Raw genomic sequence first — 18845 nt, forward strand, 5'->3', positions numbered from 1 at the left:
TTTTCAAGGGTCAGTGTGTTTAAGCCTTGGTAATAATTTAGGAACGTTTGGGTCCCAGACACGTCAGCTCTGACTATGATTACATTTCTACCACCATGAATTTTCCATGAAATTTCCTCGTGCGTCCCTTCTCGTCATCTTCTTGTCTTATGTACATACAGACCAAGCAAGCACCGTGTTTTGTTTTGTCTTTTCTTAAATCTTCCGAGGTTTAGGTTCAAATTGTTTTAATATTCAGAAAGAATATACTAAAATCTTAATTATTACTTGCTTTCTTCTTAAATTGAAAAAACCAAATTGTTTGTGCTTCAATACTCAATTAATCAATTACTACCCGAGTTTTACTTTAAAGTCTCTAAATATAAAGTTTAGATTTGTAGAATTTTATTTTTTAATTTTAAATTCGAAGCTTATTAATAATCTTAATTGAGGTTAACTTTAAATGTATTATTTTTATCAAATACATATTGTGTTTCCTTAAATTGAGAAATTCAAAAACCTTCTCTTTATATTTATTTTATATAGAAAAAATGGTTTAAATTCAATAGTCAGGTGGTGGTTATGTTTCTACTTATGTTTACTAGTAAAAAAGTTTAAAGGAGATCATCTTAGAATCAACATTTATAGAATCAGTGGTGAGTGGCTCCAATAATGCATCTAAGTTTCCAATTTCAAAACTCATAGAATTGACTATCACATGTCAAAGCTCCATGTGTTTTTCGGGGGCAAAACCTATACATAATATGCCACTACAAGAAAATGGATTTTTAGCAAACGCAATTTGCACCCAATTGCAAGAAGTCAATGAGTTTGAAATTAAGCTCTTAATGACATAATTAAGGTTGCCAAACGAATATCAAATCTGTAGATAGGGTTTTACTATGGTTGTAGATTTTTTATTTTCGCCCAAATCTTAATTTGGTAAATAAGGAAATACTAAAAATTAAATTTGTCATCAATTATTATTGTTTACAGAATACATGTTGTGTAACATGTTTTAGTTAATAGAACAGGAGCAAGCAAATATCATAAATCTCATATTCATAAAAGTTTTAAGATAAAAATATAAATTCGTGATGTAAATATTAATTATGTGTTACCAGTTTACTCTCATCCATTCAAAAGCTAATTTAATGAAATATGCAACGACGTTATTTATAAATTATTCAAAAACTTTCTTACTTGTTTGATGTGCAAAGATTGAAATACTTTACTTATTTATTTTAAAATGTTTTGACGTGACATCATATGCATAATCAATAAATAAAAGGTTATTATTTAATAGTTACTCTCTCAATCATTAGAATTTAGAAAGTTGAATTTTTTTTGGGTGCAATGTCTATGTGTATGGGGGACATTAATTAATGCATTAATTGAGCGATCAGTTGACGGGAAGAAGTTAACTAGAATTTGATTTCTGCAGAGGTAAATAATAAGCCTCTCTGGTCAACTCAATCAAAATGACTCCTCCAACAACACTTCAATGACTCTGCCACTGCTATCTCGCACCCGCAATTTTTTTTTTCTTGGGATATGATTAAATGGTCTGAAATTGGATAGAAAGAAACAAAAATTATGGCAATATATGTAAATAGTGTGAATTTTAAATATAAAATATGTCTTTTTGATTGGACTATTTAATTTTCTCTGATGGCTATCCCCATTTATTCACCTTTCTCACATATAAAAATTCCAAATTGCAACCTTATATTATTAGTTCATTAATTGCATCTAAAGCCGTCTAATGCATTAAGTAGATTGTTTTTAATTTAATAAAAATTTAAAGTATAACTGTTCCATTTGTGAGAAGCTGGGAAGCCACGTTGTGATTGACCTGTCACGTATGGAGGCGTGACTGTGAATGTCCAAATAATTGAAGGCAATAATTTACTATAATGTAGCCGTCCAATTATAGATTGAGGTAATTAACCAATTAATGGTAGGAACCAAATAGGTTAAAAATTTGTTTACTGTAATCAAATTTATAAAAGTGTTAAAAAAATACACAAAAATTAATATTTAAAATATTTTTAATAACATATCTTAAAAATGTACAATCTGAAGTTAAATTTACGGTAATGACGAAGTTCGAATTAAAAGTGATCAGGAGATCAAAATTCATTATATTAATTAAGTGTCTTTTAATAAAAATTGAGTTAAGAAAAATAATTAAATAACAATAATGTGTTTTAATAAATTAACATTATATTGCAAACTAAATAAATTTATTTAAAGTTTAATGACATAAAATTTATTGTATTAAAAGTATTCAAACCATATCCATTATAAGAATAATTATATAAGGATTTACCAAATTGGGACGAGCTCGCAAAGAAATCTAAATATCATTTCATCATTTAAAAAAAAAACAGAATTTTAAATATAATGGAAATTATATAGAATTGCTCAATAGCTAATATAACATAAAAAATCTGATCAGTATACAAAAATTCAAGCTTTTCTTTTCCCTGTTGGTTTTTCCCCTCATCAGTTTTTGTCTTTTATATATATATATATATATGCAACCGTCCCTCGTAGGATATACACTAAACACGGTAATGAGAGGACGAAGAAGTCAAACAAATCGATTATATAAAACAGAGTGTTAAAAGGCACAAATTTGTTGTTGCTTGCATTGCATAATCACAGTGCTTAATAAAGATAGCTTGTTAACAAAATGTTGAGTACACCACTCATAAAGTCTACTTAAAATAGCCAAAAATTTGACCTTTTAATAGAAAATGAAAATCCAACAAATTAGAGCAAAAGTAGCATCTCCTTTCCAATACATGACCAAAGTCGGTGGTGGTGGCTAGCACAATGGTTTCGGATTACATGTGTAAGTAGGTAACCAATTTATATACTAGCTCAACATATATTTGGTAATTTCAGACATGACATGGAGAGGACGTAGAGTTAAACGGATTTGGATGTAATTTTAATACGTTTCGTATCTTAATGTCAAGCATGAATAATAAATTTAAAATACATTTAAATATATTTAATTAATCATGTTAATTGTGTTTAAATGTATTAATGTGTTTAATTGTGTTATTGTGTTTAAACGTGTATACATGACACGTTTATCAATTTGTTAAAAATTAATAGTCAAAGGCTATTTTAACTTTATTTAAATAATTTTAAACAATTATTTTAATAAGATTTTTAAATTTTATAAAGATAATAATGTAATTATGCCATGCCCAAACCTTAATTTTAAATATTATTTTGTTATATTTGATGTTATTGTTTTTTTCATTATAATTGTTTTTATAATTATTAATTTTAAATTTAAATAATAAATTTATATTTAATTGTAAATATTTTTATTTAATCGTGTTAATAATTGTGTCATGTCATATATTAACACGTTTAACCAAAGTGTTAATCGTGTCGTGTTATACGGTTATTAAACGTATACATGTGTATGCTTCAGATTTAAAACATGAATAATATTCGTGTCGTGTTTGTATTTAACTTTAACGTGTTTTGTATCTAATATTATCTAATACGTTTAAGATACAAAACCACGAATTGTCATATCTAACTCAACATATTAAAATAATAAAAATTTTGCTAAAGCAAATCCATAAAAAATTACATGCAACATTCTTTCTTCCTTGGATGACTATTAAAATATCTCTAATCTATCATAATAAAGTTAACTTTACGTAAAACATAGCAAAATATTTAAAGTAAATTCAACTTTAATTTGGTATGATTGTCAATTGTACATATTTTAACAGTGAAAAGGACCAGTGGAGGGACTATTTGAAATCAGGCAGGGACGCTTGGTTTAAGCATACTTTGAATGGTGGCATTTAGACTGCTTTTTTATGAAGCTAAGTGTGATTTGGGCACCTTAATCAAAATTGGGAATGCCTTGACCAAAACCTGTTGGGTCCTAATCCTGGTTTAGAATGTTCTCTTGTGTTTAAGGCAGAAAATTTTTAACTCCTTCCATTGAAGATTCAAGGAATTTAATTATTATTATTATTATTATTATTATGACACCTCTCAAAAAAATTCTTGAATCCGGCTCTGTAGATAGGGTAATAATTTATAGATTTTTTTAAAGAGTAAATATTATAAAATTTCTAATATTGTACTAATTGGAACGAGGAATAGCTGAATTAAGTAAAGAATAGCTATATTTTATCATCTGGTGTATACATTCAATTAAAAGAAAAGTTATTGTTAAGGTTGATTATGTATGTATTGAATAAATTTTTTTTCTAATAATGTATCTAAATAATGAAAGATGACAACTCTATATTTATAGGTGAAAAAATCTAATCCAATATGAGAAACCTGATTCAATTCGCCTTAAATCAAACCGGATTATAATGGACAACATAGTAAAATAGTCTAACCTAAACTTGAATTGATCCGAACCAAAATAATCTAAATTCCAAATGAATCAAAACTAAAGTGAGTCAATATTTTACTTAACTAAATTTAAAGCAATCAAAATTCAAAATGATTTGACATTTGTGATGACTCTAACTTAGATTGACTCGTAAATCCAACACAATCCAAATTGAGTTGAAATCTAAAATAATTAGAATCCAAAATGATTTAGACATGTTTATATACCTAATTATGTTTTTAAGAGAAAAGAGATTCGAATTCATACTTTTTTAAACAGAGAAGTCATATACTAATCAATAAATTAAATGCTTAGATATTATATATCTAATTTTTTAAAAATAATATATTAATTATTTAATGCTTATTTTCAAGTTGAATAACCATCCAACGAAAAATATACGTTGAAAAAAAAATTCAAAGAAACATCCAAAGAGATTGAAAAAAAAAAAAACTTTATTAATTTACAAAAAAAGGTTTGAATGGAAAGATAATTCTATCCTCGAAAATAAATACATATACAAGAAAACATGAGCTTGAGAAGCAATTAATCACTATCTATTAGACTTTCCGTAGCTTTTTTTTTATAAGCCTTATTTTTCATTGTTTTTTTTTATAATTAGGAGAGAGGATTCAAATCCTGCTCTTTAAGAAGGGAGATAATACACCAATCAATAAGCTAAATATTTGGATGCTTATTTTCTATTGTTTTACAACAGTATTATTAGAAATTCATCATAATAATATATTTCTTACTTTTCTTTTTTAGCGAACTATTAGCATAAGTAACATATTGAGATGACCTTTTACAATGATTTTCTATTAAAAATATAAATTTTTTTTTATTTTTAATATTGTTAATATTTGAAAATTTTAGTCATAAAAAAATATATATAAAATATTATCTGATCAATATAAAATCTTAACTCCCTATGTCTATATTTAAAAATAATTAAATATAAACTTATTCAAAAGCAAGATTGATATAAGTATTAAATAATAATATTTATAAATATATAAAACATACCAGAAGATAAAAGTAGAGTGCAAACCTTAAATTTCTCAAAATCAAAATCATCTTAACATAATGACTCTAATCTTAAACTAATCCAAACCTAAAAACTAATCAAATTTGTAATGACCCGAGAATAACCTATTATGTGTAGTGATTCAAATATGATTTAACTCATTGTATAAAAATATGAAATTCAAGTGACTCAAAAAGAAATAACTTGAACTTGAACTTGAAGATGATCAAAACCAAAGATAAAACTCGTGACTCAATCTGAAGTAGTTTTGACTCATCTGATTGTCATTATAATTTAACCAATAATAATTATAAAAAAATTAGTAAAAAGCTTATGATTATTAATATAAACGAATATTCTGTTTTCTTTTTTTTTTAAGTCAAAAATTGTACCATCCAAATTGGACATTCTTTAAGTTCACAAAGTGCCAAAACATTAAAGAAAGAAATCAATCATGTTGTAGAACTTGGAAGTAGAGTTGGCAACTGGGGGGCTCTAATATGGATCAAGTCACATTAGATCAATTCATTTCGGATTTACTTATTTTGGGTTCAGGTTATTTGAGTTTGACACTTTGATTATTCGAGATCAATCATTTGAAGTTTAAGTTGTTAACTGTGAAATCAAATTGAATTGGACCAGTAGTTTGGATAGATTATATAAAACAAGTTAGATTTTATCAATTGTAAATAAGTTTGTTAAAGTCACATTTCATCTACTTTAGCATATTTTCGATTTTGGTTCTCATATCATAAAAATAAACTTTTCTAAAAATAATAAAATCATATGAAAAAACAAGTGAATAAAAAATCATTTACTAATTTAGAATTATTTTGTATAAAAAATTTATAATTTGTTTCAAAAAATTATTAATGACTTTCATTGATTGATATTTAATTTTCATTTTCATTGTACAGATTATTATTAATTATTTATCATGATTATAGTACGATATATGTCTTACAAAATCAACCATAACCATAACTTTTAGAATAGTTATCAAAAGTTTATCAACCATAACCATATTTGAAGTGATTTAATTAGCATTTAGAATATTAAATTTTATGTAGAGGTAACGAATAAAAAAATTTTAAATTTTTGAATTTAAATGTATTTAATTCTTTTTTAGTTACATTTAATAATTTGGTGTTTTACTTATAATTAAAAAGGACAATTTCTAAAATTATATAAAAATACAAGTATAATAGAGATTTTAAAAGATAATTTAAAGTTATTAAATATTCTTAAGGTAATAGTCTGTGTTATATTTATTATTTTTAATTAAAGTAAATGTTTTAAGAATAAAGTTAATCAAGTTTCAATTGTTTTAGATTAATTTTTCAAATCTTTTGAATTTAACTTGTTACGAATTCAAATTATGTTTTTTCTGTATAAAATTGGATTAAATGGAGTCGAGAATCATTGATTTTTCTGATAAAATCGGATTAAAACTAGATAAGTTGACCGGATTTTCTTATATTTAGATCATATTTGCCGCCTCTACTTAGAAGCAAATGATTAAATAGAAATCATATCATGTTGGACATTTTTAAATAAAAAATATGAATTTATGTCAAAATAGAAGGTCCCTCTCGTGTATTAGTTCACATTACTGGCGAATTGAAAATGTCAGCATCTGTGGGAAAGCCCCTCTCAGATTCGGAAACGTGTTGATCATGTTCGTAAGATGGCAAGCACATGGTATATATCTCTTTCATGTGGTGGCCGGTAGGCTCCACTGTGTAATTGACACGTGGTTGGTTAGAAAGATAGGTTTCGGGATGTGGATCCTACTATGTCCTTTTCCTTTTGTAATTTCTTCTGTTAGCAGTAGTAATTTTTACCGGTGTTTTTTTCATAGAAGGAAGATGGAATATATTAGCTATTATATTATATATTAAATCAAAATAATTGTAAGTTTAGAGGGTTTATAAAAGCCCTTCTTTTTATTTATTATTTTTCTTTTAACATAATATCATGAGTACTCTTGTTTTTTGTTCTTATACTTTTAATTCTTTATTAATTTTTAGTTATACAAAAAAATAAAAAGAGAGGACTAGATTTTTCGTTTTTATTTCCTGAAAGAAAATTAAAGAAAATAGTTGGAATGCTATAACCACAAAGGAGAGTTATATGTATGTGCACAATAGAAATTATTATTTTTTAAATATTTAACACCATTCCTAAAATTAAAAAACAAAACCCAAAATTGCTTCTTTGAATATTCTCGTTTAAAAAATTTATTTTTAATTATGCCAGAAGAAATAAAAAAGGGTCTTGTGGTTATGTCTACTAAGAACAATTAAGTTGGAGTCCATGCAGTCCAATATTTGTTTTTTGGCCATTCCTTGAGAAACAAGAATCTGTGATATAAGCCTTTGATGAACTTCATTTGTTCAAGCATATTAAATATTTATACTAGTAGTGGAACCATTGGATTATTTTGGACATTTTAATTAACGATTCTCTGTCCTTAAAAATGGTCCTAAAAGAGCTTAAAAATTAATGAAGTATTGGCTGGAAACACTGTGGAAGTGTAGGACCCTAATTATCTTCTTAGATAAAATAAATAATTATATTATCAATAATCACATTTTCAACAATATATCAAACATAATCTTATGGATAAATTTCAAACTCACACCTTGCTGCGAACTTATCCTTGGTGGGGAGCTCTAAGCTGTCACGACTTTAATATGAAAAGCACACTGATGATTTTAATATGTAAAACCAACAACTTCCTTTCAACAATTGACTGGGAAAGAGTCAAAATTATACTTGCTTTTGGAGAAGATGTTTCAAGGTTAGGTGATTAACAACCACAAAACTCTGCCTTCAATCACATGCATGCATGCATTCCAAAAGAACTCCGCAGCCTTCAATTATGCAACCATGCAATGTAGAGAAGCATTGCATAAAGCTTTCATAATGTTATGGTTTTTGATTTCTCTCACCAATTCTTTCAATCAATCTAGGATGTCTCCTAGTATTGCCAATAAGCTTATTGGTATCAATTTCTTTTTCCTTTAATATTGTCGGTTCTCTCCGAAGCAGATGAAAATGGTCTGTAAAAGAATTTTGATGGTACCCAGTAAAAAGATAATGCATGAATTAAACAAATGAATAAAAAGGAGGTCCTGCCACTAATATAGATCATGAATATGAGCAAAAGGAACTGATTGAGCATGGGCCGGGGGAAGGACCTGCTAGAGGCAGTTATGCCGAAAAAGACCACGACCACACCAGCTTGTGAGGGAGCAAGTTGGCTAATTTAGCAATTAGGCCACGTCTGTTGCAAGAATAGGTTCTTACCCTCGTGATTTTCCTGCTTTACTCGATTGCCGTTGTCTTTATCACTATTACTCCATTAGGTCAATGTATGTGGGTTTGCTCAATTTTATATGGGTTTTTATTAATTTGTGTAATTTATTAATTACTTTTTTATATTGCATGTAATAATAATTTATATCACATTTATTGATAATTATTTGATTAAGATGTAAATTCGCATTGCGAATATAATTTTATTAAAAAAACTTAATTTGTAAAATGGAAACTGTTAGAACTTTGGCAAGTTACTAAAAAAATCAATTTTAAGACAACATTTTTAAGCTTATATATTTATTGCCATCCAATTAATAAAAAGTCAGTGTTCACGAACAAAATTAAGATTAGGATTTGATGTTGTATTTTTATAGATCTTTTTGTATGTACAAAAGTTAACATCATAGTGTTTTGATTATAATTTCACATGAGTCCATTAATATTAGAAATAGACAATCCGTTTCAAAAAAATATATTTCATTAGACACATAAGTCCAACCGTTAATCAATTGTTAATATTTTCGTTAGTTTAATGATGTGGTAATATTTTTTAGATAATTTTTTCCTTCATTAATTTTAAAAATTACCACACTATATAAACTATAATTTTTCATTCTTCAAATTTTTCTCTCCTAGTCAAAAAAACTCTCTCTACCTTACCTCTAGCGTTTTTGCGATTGAATTTAGCCAAAGAGTATCAGATCTTGTTAGATCATGCTCCCTCTTGGGAGATTTGGCTGGATTTGGCATTTCACGGCCAAATCTGATTGTGGGGTTGCCGATCGATGCAAGGGAGCGTCTCCGGTCGGTTGGAGAGACAGAAAAATAGTGAAAAGGAGTAGAAAAAGAAAAAGAGTATTTTAAACATTTCAGGTTTACTCATTAATGCTGTTTACATATTTGAGATAGACTATTCATTTTAAATACTAGTACACTCATGTAGAATTATAATTAAAATTTAGGATAACATACCTCACTCCTTAACTTTTGGTTATAATTTCAGATAAATTCGTTAGTTTTCAAAATGAAAATTCAGTCTAAAAAAAAAACTTTCTCCAGACATACAGATTCAGCTGTTAGTTAATCATTAGTATTTTTATTTGTTTGTTGACGTGATAATATTGAAAATATAATTTTACCTTTTATTAATTTTAAAAATTACTATTATACATGTTGGTTTGTGCACATGTATATCTATGTTAGTACTTGCCAAATGCATCTCAATTATTCATAATAAACTAAAGCTATCAATAGCTAATTGTATTTCAAAAGATTAAAACATTGATATATATAAAATTTATTTTAATAATAAATATAAAATAAGTAATTATTGAAATTGTATCCAAATTTATTTATTTATTTTTAATTTATCTAACAAGTTTAATCTGATTAAGTTCGATTACTAAACATCTCTATTATGAATCATATAACACAACTACATTAACTTGCAATATATTTCAATGAATAACTATATTAACTCCAGAGATTAAAAATAAAATAAAACGGGAATCTAAGATGGTTTGCATATACATCTGAGGGTCAGCATCAGCCAATGGAGGCCAACTTTGCGGCAGCTAAAATGTGGCCCTATTCCACTAGTCCACGTGTATGGTAACAGGTGCAATCATTGCCAGAATCAGACAATTTATGGTCCGTCATGATGAGCTGGACGGTGAGATGGCTCCGACTAATTTGGTTTTACAGAAATTATTCGTCCAAATGGAATGTGCAAACGCCACAAGCTTGTTGACATAATCAGACAAAAGCAAGATCCGCCACTACTCCTAAAAACCGGTCACAATCATAATACATATTATGAGCTTCATCATTTTTCAACTTCACTCCTAATTTTTTGCGATAATTACTCTTGAATTTTAAAGATTAAGGTTCAAAGCTTAGTTTCCTTCAATCTTATTCAAAGTTCACAATCAGAGCATGTGCGTGCTTGATATTTATATGGTCTCTGATATTTTAATTTTAATTTTAAAGAATATTAAAAAAAATTTAAATAAACTAATCAGATCAAATTAAGCTTAAATTTAAATTTTAGAAGGAAGCACTATCATTGAAATCAGAATCGACTGAGTAATAAATATCTTTCTATTCGAAGTATCTATTAAATTACCTATAATTGATCTAAAAGAGATTTATATAGATTTATTTTCCTTTATACAAAATGCATGAAATTAAGGGCTTAAAATCATTTGTGTTCCCCCACCTCAGTGTACGTGGGATGATTTGAATGTGAAGCTTGCAAAATGAAATGACGGGGTTTATTGTGGGATCCAAATTCCACTCATATCATTCATTGGGTCTTTTTCAACATTTTGACTTTTCCACAATAATTGAAACTTGATGGCGTCACCGTGGCTCCTAAATTTATACTCCTACGTACCATGATTACTTGTGATGGGCTGATATTCACACATTTGATTTTTCCTATGGATGATTTAACAGTATTGTAATTATATCATTCACATTTCATTAATGAAAATAAGTACAAAAAAAAAATATTTTATAATTATCAAAGCTCAAGCCTCGTGCATTCTCCATCCTTGTTTAATTTGTCTAATTAGGTTTCTTTGTTACTCTTTATCATATCTATATTGTAAAAACCTTATAATCCTTGCATAATATCTCAAATTACATATTGACGAGGTCACTTGTTCATTGTGAATCAATATGCCTCAAGCATACTGGAAATTTGTAGGGTTTTGCAAACCTTTGGATCACTGTTTAAGTCAAAGATTCCATAGCTGAATTTTCAATGACAAGGGCCCTTTTGCTCACATGAAGGGTGAAGCAAATCTAAAAAGAAAAAGAAGAAAATTTTGCTTCTCATTTGTGGGCCTTCATCCACATGGTGTACTTGACGAGGGCTGAAGTTAGAACTGTAGATTTCGTGTATTATGAGATGGCATCGTAAGTATCCAGTGAACAAACATAGGTAAAATATTTAGTATAGCTGTCACTGACACCTTTTCTTTGTTTCGGGATCATTAGGCTCAAAGCACAACTTGAATATTTAGATTTAGGATCCAATTAATTTAAGTTTTGATAATTAATAAGGAGGTCATGGTGCTCTTCTCTGCTCAAAATGACAGCAATAATGGTATTTGATTCATACTGGTAATGATAGAAATAATAGAAGAAAATGAGTGCAGCAATGACCCAATGACACATTACATGTAATGGCCACCATCATCAAACGTTTTCTCCTCTTTCATCATTTAGATAGTACAATCTACCACTGAAGTTAATCCATTGATTGCCAAATGAACATTTGTCTCTCATTCTTAATATTTTCCCTATTTTGTTTGCATTTATGTCAACTCAAAACTATTAATATTTGGGATTGGAAAATCGAATGCATATTGAATTTAAGGATGTTTTGGATAAGACAATCCCATGGAATCATTGAGCAAACAGTGACTCAAGGTCTCATTAATGCCATAATATTATCAAACTGTAAAACCAAATTCAAAAATCTAAAGGAAAAATCTTTTCTTATATTTATTTGTGGAAAACAAATTTTGAGAGAAAGAATATATTTGAACTTTGAAGGCACTCTGATATAAGAAAAGAAGTTATTAATCTTGAATAAACCAAAAAAAAAAAGTTCAAATCCCTCTTACTCCAATTGAATAAAAAAAAACTAATAATCCTTTATGAAAGAAGAAAAGAAGAAACTTGGTGCTTCTCCTAACTGGAGCTTCCATCACCACATTTGGGTTCAAAGTTCCAATATAATGGATAAACCACAGCACACCCAAAACTTGGCCCATCTATTAAGATGAATGCCCATTATAAGCTTGGATTCCGTTTGTAGGCCGTCCTAAAAGCCTCTACCAATGAAGCAGTAAGGATTAAATTATTTTTGGACACATGTCTTTTTTGTGACTTCACACATTAATTATGTTCATGTATATGTGAACATTTTAAGATCTATTATCTTTAATAATACTGACAGAAACTAAAAAAATAATTATCATGTATATCAAGTTACATACTTTCAGGTGAGATTAGATATGATAATTTTATATACGATACGAGATTTGGATTTCGGATAATCGTGTCGATATGGTAAAATTATTTCTTAATCGTATCAAACTTGCTTAATCTATTTAAGACACGATTAGTGAATCGTGTTATCTTATACTCATATCACATGTGACCCATTTATTATTAATTTATTTAATCATGTTCACATGTCGTGTAGACAAGTTTACTACACGATTAAGAATCATTTATTGATTTATATAAATATTAATATTTTTATAATGATTAGAATTTATTGATATTAATTTTATTATATTTGGTAAATATTATGATATTTGTAATTTCTTATTATAAATTTAAATAATAAAATCATATTTTACTTATATATATTTCAATTTAATCGTTTTAATCGTGTATTAATTGTATCAAGTGTGTAAATAGGTTATAAATTGTATAAATTTTAATCATGTTAATTATATCATGTTGTATAAAATTTAATTCGACACGTTTAATAAACGTGTTAACCATGACATGTCGTATTAAATGTTTATTAAATGTATCCGCGTATGTGTTTAAAATCTTTACATAATTAATTAGTTGTGTCATATATGTTGTTACTCATATAATTATTAATATCCTATATTTATATGATACATTTAAAATACTAATACACGAATTGCCAAGTCTAGGTAAGATAGACAAATTTTTTAACCAACATATTCATTAAGTGTTAGATCAACTAAAATTTATTAAGTTTTATTACACATTAAGTGGTTAAATTAGAGAAAGAAAATGTAATAAGTATAGAAGTGACACATATCATTACAATTAATTATCTTTACTTAATAATTTCATTTATGGAAGAATAAGAAAAAATAGCCTTACTTATTTTTATACTTGAAAAAGAGAAAATGACAATAAGAAAAGAAGGAAAGAAATCCTTATTTAAAAGAAAAAGAAATTGTAGTATATAGTATATAATATAAATTATATCATGGCGGAATATCCTTCATGATTTGTTTCTAGAAGTTTTGATAACTTCTTTTGTGTGTATATGTAATTTTATTTCTTCTTTATAATTTGTTTTCATTTCAATATAATTGATCACTGTTAATTAAATGTTCAACCAAGTGACTTAGGTTGTTATTTGTATGTTTAGTTCATCCATTCAAATTAAAAAATTCATTTAATTAAATTTTATGTTTGTTTTTACAGTCTTTTTTTTTCACAAATATTCATAAAAAAAACAAATATTTGACATAATAAAATAGTTTCATAAAAAAAAAATGAAAATCAAGCTTCACAGGATTGTGGGTTGGGCCACGCTTGGGTGCGTGAGATTTGATGATTGGTCATTAGGAATGCAATAGGTATTTGCAATCGAGTATTTGTATTATTTGATTCAATTAATTAAGATTAATGTATTTTATAATTTAATTAGAGTAGTACTTTGTTATTCGTAATAGATTCAAATGATATCTTTAGGATATTCTCGGTTTAAACTTGATTATATATAATAATTTTTAATATTAAAATTTAATTTTGTATATTATTTTTTATTTATAAATTTTTTATAATTAATGACATATTTATTAAAATTCATAATTATTTTAAATATAATTTTAAAATTTAAATTTACCTATGAATTAATTTTAAATTATTAATTTAATTTTTATTAATAATATATCTAAATTGATTTTAAATTTATTTTAATTGAATACTTAATGAATAAAGAAATACAAGATCAGATAACAATTAAAGAATTTAATCAATATTTGTAAAAATTAAATACTTTATTAAGAGATAAAAATTACATAAAAAATATCAAATAATAAAATTCGAATTAAAACACCTTACGGTCACGAGGCTAAGTGCGAGCCGCGGCCGCGGGTTGGTCTGTTCAGTCACTTGGTAGTGTTGTAGTTTCTCAAGTGGATTACTTGGTGCGGACTGCGAAGAGCGAAGCGAATTAAGGGCTTAAAATCGAATGGCTCAAATTGGACCACAGCTTCGGCTTTCTTCCATGTCTTCGTCATTCTTCAATGGAGGAGGAGGAGACCGACGCTCGCTCTCCGCCTTTTTGTCTTTGAAACCTCCTTCTAACCTTAACAGCGCTAAGCCTCGTTCTTTTTGCAGAGCTTCATGGCAAGAGGTCTTCTCTCTATATGCTTTTCTTTTTGCAATTTCAATCGGTTCTAATATAATCTAATTCAAATGATATGCTGAAATGTATGTAGTTTGTTTCTTATTGATTTTCAGCTGGCGGGAGTGTTGGTGTTTTCAGCAATTCCGTTCACGGTGGTCAAAGCCATCGCTAATAGCCCTCTAGGCGAGTCCCTGCAGAGGCAATTGTTAGAGAAGAAGAAAGAAGCTGTCCAAAATTCTTCAAAGTTCCGGGCTTTAGCTGACAAGGCAAGAAATGAGAGGTAATAATGTTCTGGCTCTGGGGTAAATAAAGAAGCCCTCCTTACATATAGTGATATAGCCGGTGTGGCAAGCAAAAAGAAGCAACAACAGTTTCAAGCTTTTTTGCTTCTGCTTTTGTTCATATCCCTGGTTTCTCCCTCAAAGTAAATTAAGAATGCTACTATTTGTATTTTTTTATGTCTAATTGAATGCTCATGGTAATTCTGCATTTCGGTGTCGTTAATCATATTGATTACTACTAATAAGTTTGGGTAATAAGGATCACTCCATCTGTGGATGTCCGTCTTAAAAATTTAAGAATTTGTGCACTGGGTATTTTGTTTGTTTACCAGCTCAGGTATAAGCTCCTGATAGATACTTTATTATATTTTTATTTTATATATATATATATGTATGTATATATATCTTACAGCCTGTACCTCTGATTTCGCAGCTTCTGGTATGGAGAGGATCGCCCTCGCTGGCTTGGTCCCATCCCCTATGACTATCCTGAGTACCTTACTGGAGAACTGCCTGGGGATTATGGTTTTGATATTGCAGGTCTGAGCAAGGATCCTGTGGATTTCCAGAAGTACTTCAAGTAAGTCATTCATTGCACTTCATTTCTTCTAAAGTCATGGCTGTTTAAGACATTTCCAGTGAAAAAATGTTTGTTTTTAATATGATACAAATCAAAAATCATGACTTTAATTTGTAATAGGTTTATTGGTGCTGAGTTCATATAGCCAGTTGGAGAGCCATTGCAAAATAGTATGTATTATTGCTGAGGAGGTTCTGTGCATGTTTCATTTTTGTGGATAACTTTTCCCAACTTCATTCAGATGCATGTAACCATTTTTCCTTTTTGTTTTCAAAATAGTTCACAATGCTAAACATCAGTACCATGGAGCTAGGCTTCCTGATTCAAGACAATATATTCTCATTAAATTAGTAATGATGATAGCTTAAATTATTAAATGATCAAAGCAATCTCTTTTATGCAGTTTTGAGATACTTCATGCTCGGTGGGCTATGCTTGCAGCCCTTGGTGTTGTGGTTCCAGAAATATTAGATCTGTCTGGCTTCTCTCACTTTGTTGAACCTGTTTGGTGGCGGGTGGGCTATTCAAAACTTCAGGTTGTTAAAACTGCCTCAGTTCATTAAGTATCCTTCATAGACATTCTGAATGATTATAACCTGTTTCATCTTTGGTAATTCCCTTGGTGGGACTTCAGTGTCTATTTTAGTGCTGAATGAGTTTTCTAATTAATGCATTTAGTGCACTTTTTAAGTCTTGTACTTCAAGATATATATTATTGATACAAGGCTTTATCTTAATTTTAGTAATTTTCATTTACTGATATTGCCATTGTAGAATATATGAAATGTAAATTGCTACATTTGTTGCATATCAACACATATATTTGGTATATGTGGAGACTCAATGGGAGGAACGGCATATCAATATACAGGAACTGATTGATCAAATTTAATTTCATTTGAAAATTTTATGTTCGAAACAAATGATTGTTAATAGTATTGCAACTTACCCATTGTACCTACTTGTTGATTTTCACTAGGGAGAGACACTGGACTACCTTGGCATCCCAGGTTTACACTTAGCTGGAGGGCAAGGAGTGATTGTCATTGCTATTTGCCAGGCCCTCCTGATGGTAATGACTTTTTGGCAATTTCGTTATCTGTTCCCTGGCCTTGACAAATATCATTACATTGTGTGCATCAAATCATGCTTCATATTTTTGGCGCATGTTAAACTCATAAGGATTGTGCATCATTCATTCACTTATTGTTTTAACAAAGAGTTTTTATTGGTTATATAAAGTTTATTGTTTGTATGTAAATAGGTTGGACCAGAGTATGCAAGATATTGTGGGATTGAGGCTTTGGAGCCTCTAGGGATTTACTTGCCGGGCGATATAAATTACCCAGGAGGAGTGCTCTTTGATCCATTAAACCTTTCCAAAGACCCAGTAGCTTTTGAGGAGCTGAAGGTGAAGGAGATTAAAAATGGGCGCTTAGCAATGGTTGCTTGGTTAGGCTTTTACTCCCAAGCGGCTTTGACAGGTAAAGGTCCTGTACAGAACCTACTTGAGCACCTCTCTGATCCATTTCACAATAACTTATTTTCCATACTCAAATCCATGTAAAACATATTTGTCAACTGCACCCAAAATATAGATACTTTGTAAAGCTCTTGGTAGACCACTTTTAACTTACTAATATATATAACTGATGATTAATTATGTGAATGAGATTTGGTGTTTTGGAGGGAAAATGTAGAGGTGAGAAGGACGAAAATACCGGAAAGAAACAAGGAATGAGTGAAGAATTATACATGGGGAAAGGGACATGAAAGAGGAGAAAGTTGACTACCAGGCTGAACCATGCCAATCCAGCTCTTTGTTATATATTTCTCCTTCTTCTTCTTCTTCTTCTTCATTTTTTTTAAAAATTTATTTTTAAGGAAATTTATAAAGGCCCATGAGACCAAATGACCCAAAATCCTAAGATTGGGTTGGACCCTTTAATTTTAAGCAAAATAAGCCTAATCTAACCAAGTTCAAAAAAAAAGAGGCCAATCCAAAAAAAAAATGATGTCTACAAGATTCATGCACCTTTTATCAACTCAATTGCTCATGTGGTTTTCCAACAATATTTTTATGGATAAGTGTTTGAAGATTCAATTATGTGGAAAAATCCCAATTATAATCCGCTTCTCAAGGAAAATGCTGGAATCTCACGCTAATCCCACCTTGTCAAGTTGATCTTTAAGATCATTACAAGTGCTCTTAATTAGCTAAATTAAATACCTCTCATTCAATTTGGCATATCATCACTCACGTTAGTCTAGCAATTCTTTAAAACTTGAAATTTATCTATATATATATATATATGAAAGGCATTTGGACTTGCAAAAAGGAAAGGCACTAGAAGTTTTTTAACTAATTCTCTATTTGATATTTAAGTGGCATTTGATATTTTATAATGCAATATGATTGCAGAGAAGATAAAATTGTAGTGTTTTGTCTATAAGTAAAGTAATGATTAAAATGTAGAATTTGATTTAAATGTATTTTACTGAAAATATCATGTCAATTTTCATAATTATCTCTATTTATTAAAATGTAAATTTAATATACTTGCATTTTTTATTGATAATTTTTATATAATATCATCTCTCAAATATATTTTTACTATCATATATTTTATTTTATTTTTAATATAATTTTTTATATTATATTTTTTAATATAATTTTTTATATTATATATTTATTTTATTTTTTTAAAAAAAATAATATAAATTTTATTGACAATTATCATGACTATTGAGAATAATAAAAAGATATCCTTGAAATCTATATAAAAAAATATTATAACATTATAAAATATTTTGAATAAATTAACAAAATTAAAGAGTAATAATATCTTTAATAATATTACAGAATATAAATGTAATTTGATTGCATTAATTTGAACTATAATCATAATGCATTTATTAACTATAATATGATTATATTATAATCTTACATTACAGTAATTTATTATAAAATAAATATTATAATATAATTTAATCAAAATACATTATAAAAAAATATTTTTATTTCTCTCATGTCAAACGCTATTTTAAGCCGATAGAGTTTTAACGTAGAAGAAGAGAGAAAAAGCACGGGAATGGGGAATAAAACCTACTACTTTGGA

The 18845-nt window shown here is 28.2% G+C and overlaps 1 protein-coding gene across 1 annotated transcript; it reads left to right on the forward strand.

Annotated features, from left to right (window-relative positions):
* The first annotated feature begins 14633 nt into the window (after positions 1-14633).
* Positions 14634-17398, forward strand: LOC110415506 (Chlorophyll A-B binding family protein). The gene is made up of 6 exons (XM_021427177.1): positions 14634-14871; positions 14979-15145; positions 15580-15726; positions 16130-16262; positions 16706-16798; positions 16991-17398. The coding sequence occupies exons 1-6, from the start codon at positions 14707-14709 to the stop codon at positions 17291-17293; spliced, it is 1008 nt and encodes a 335-aa protein (XP_021282852.1). The 5' UTR covers positions 14634-14706; the 3' UTR covers positions 17294-17398.
* The last annotated feature ends 1447 nt before the right edge of the window (positions 17399-18845 follow it).

Source organism: Theobroma umbraticum, unplaced genomic scaffold (genome assembly GCF_002168275.2).
Source record: "Theobroma umbraticum cultivar Fairchild unplaced genomic scaffold, ASM216827v3 scaffold_147.0, whole genome shotgun sequence".
NCBI lineage: Eukaryota > Viridiplantae > Streptophyta > Magnoliopsida > Malvales > Malvaceae > Theobroma > Theobroma umbraticum.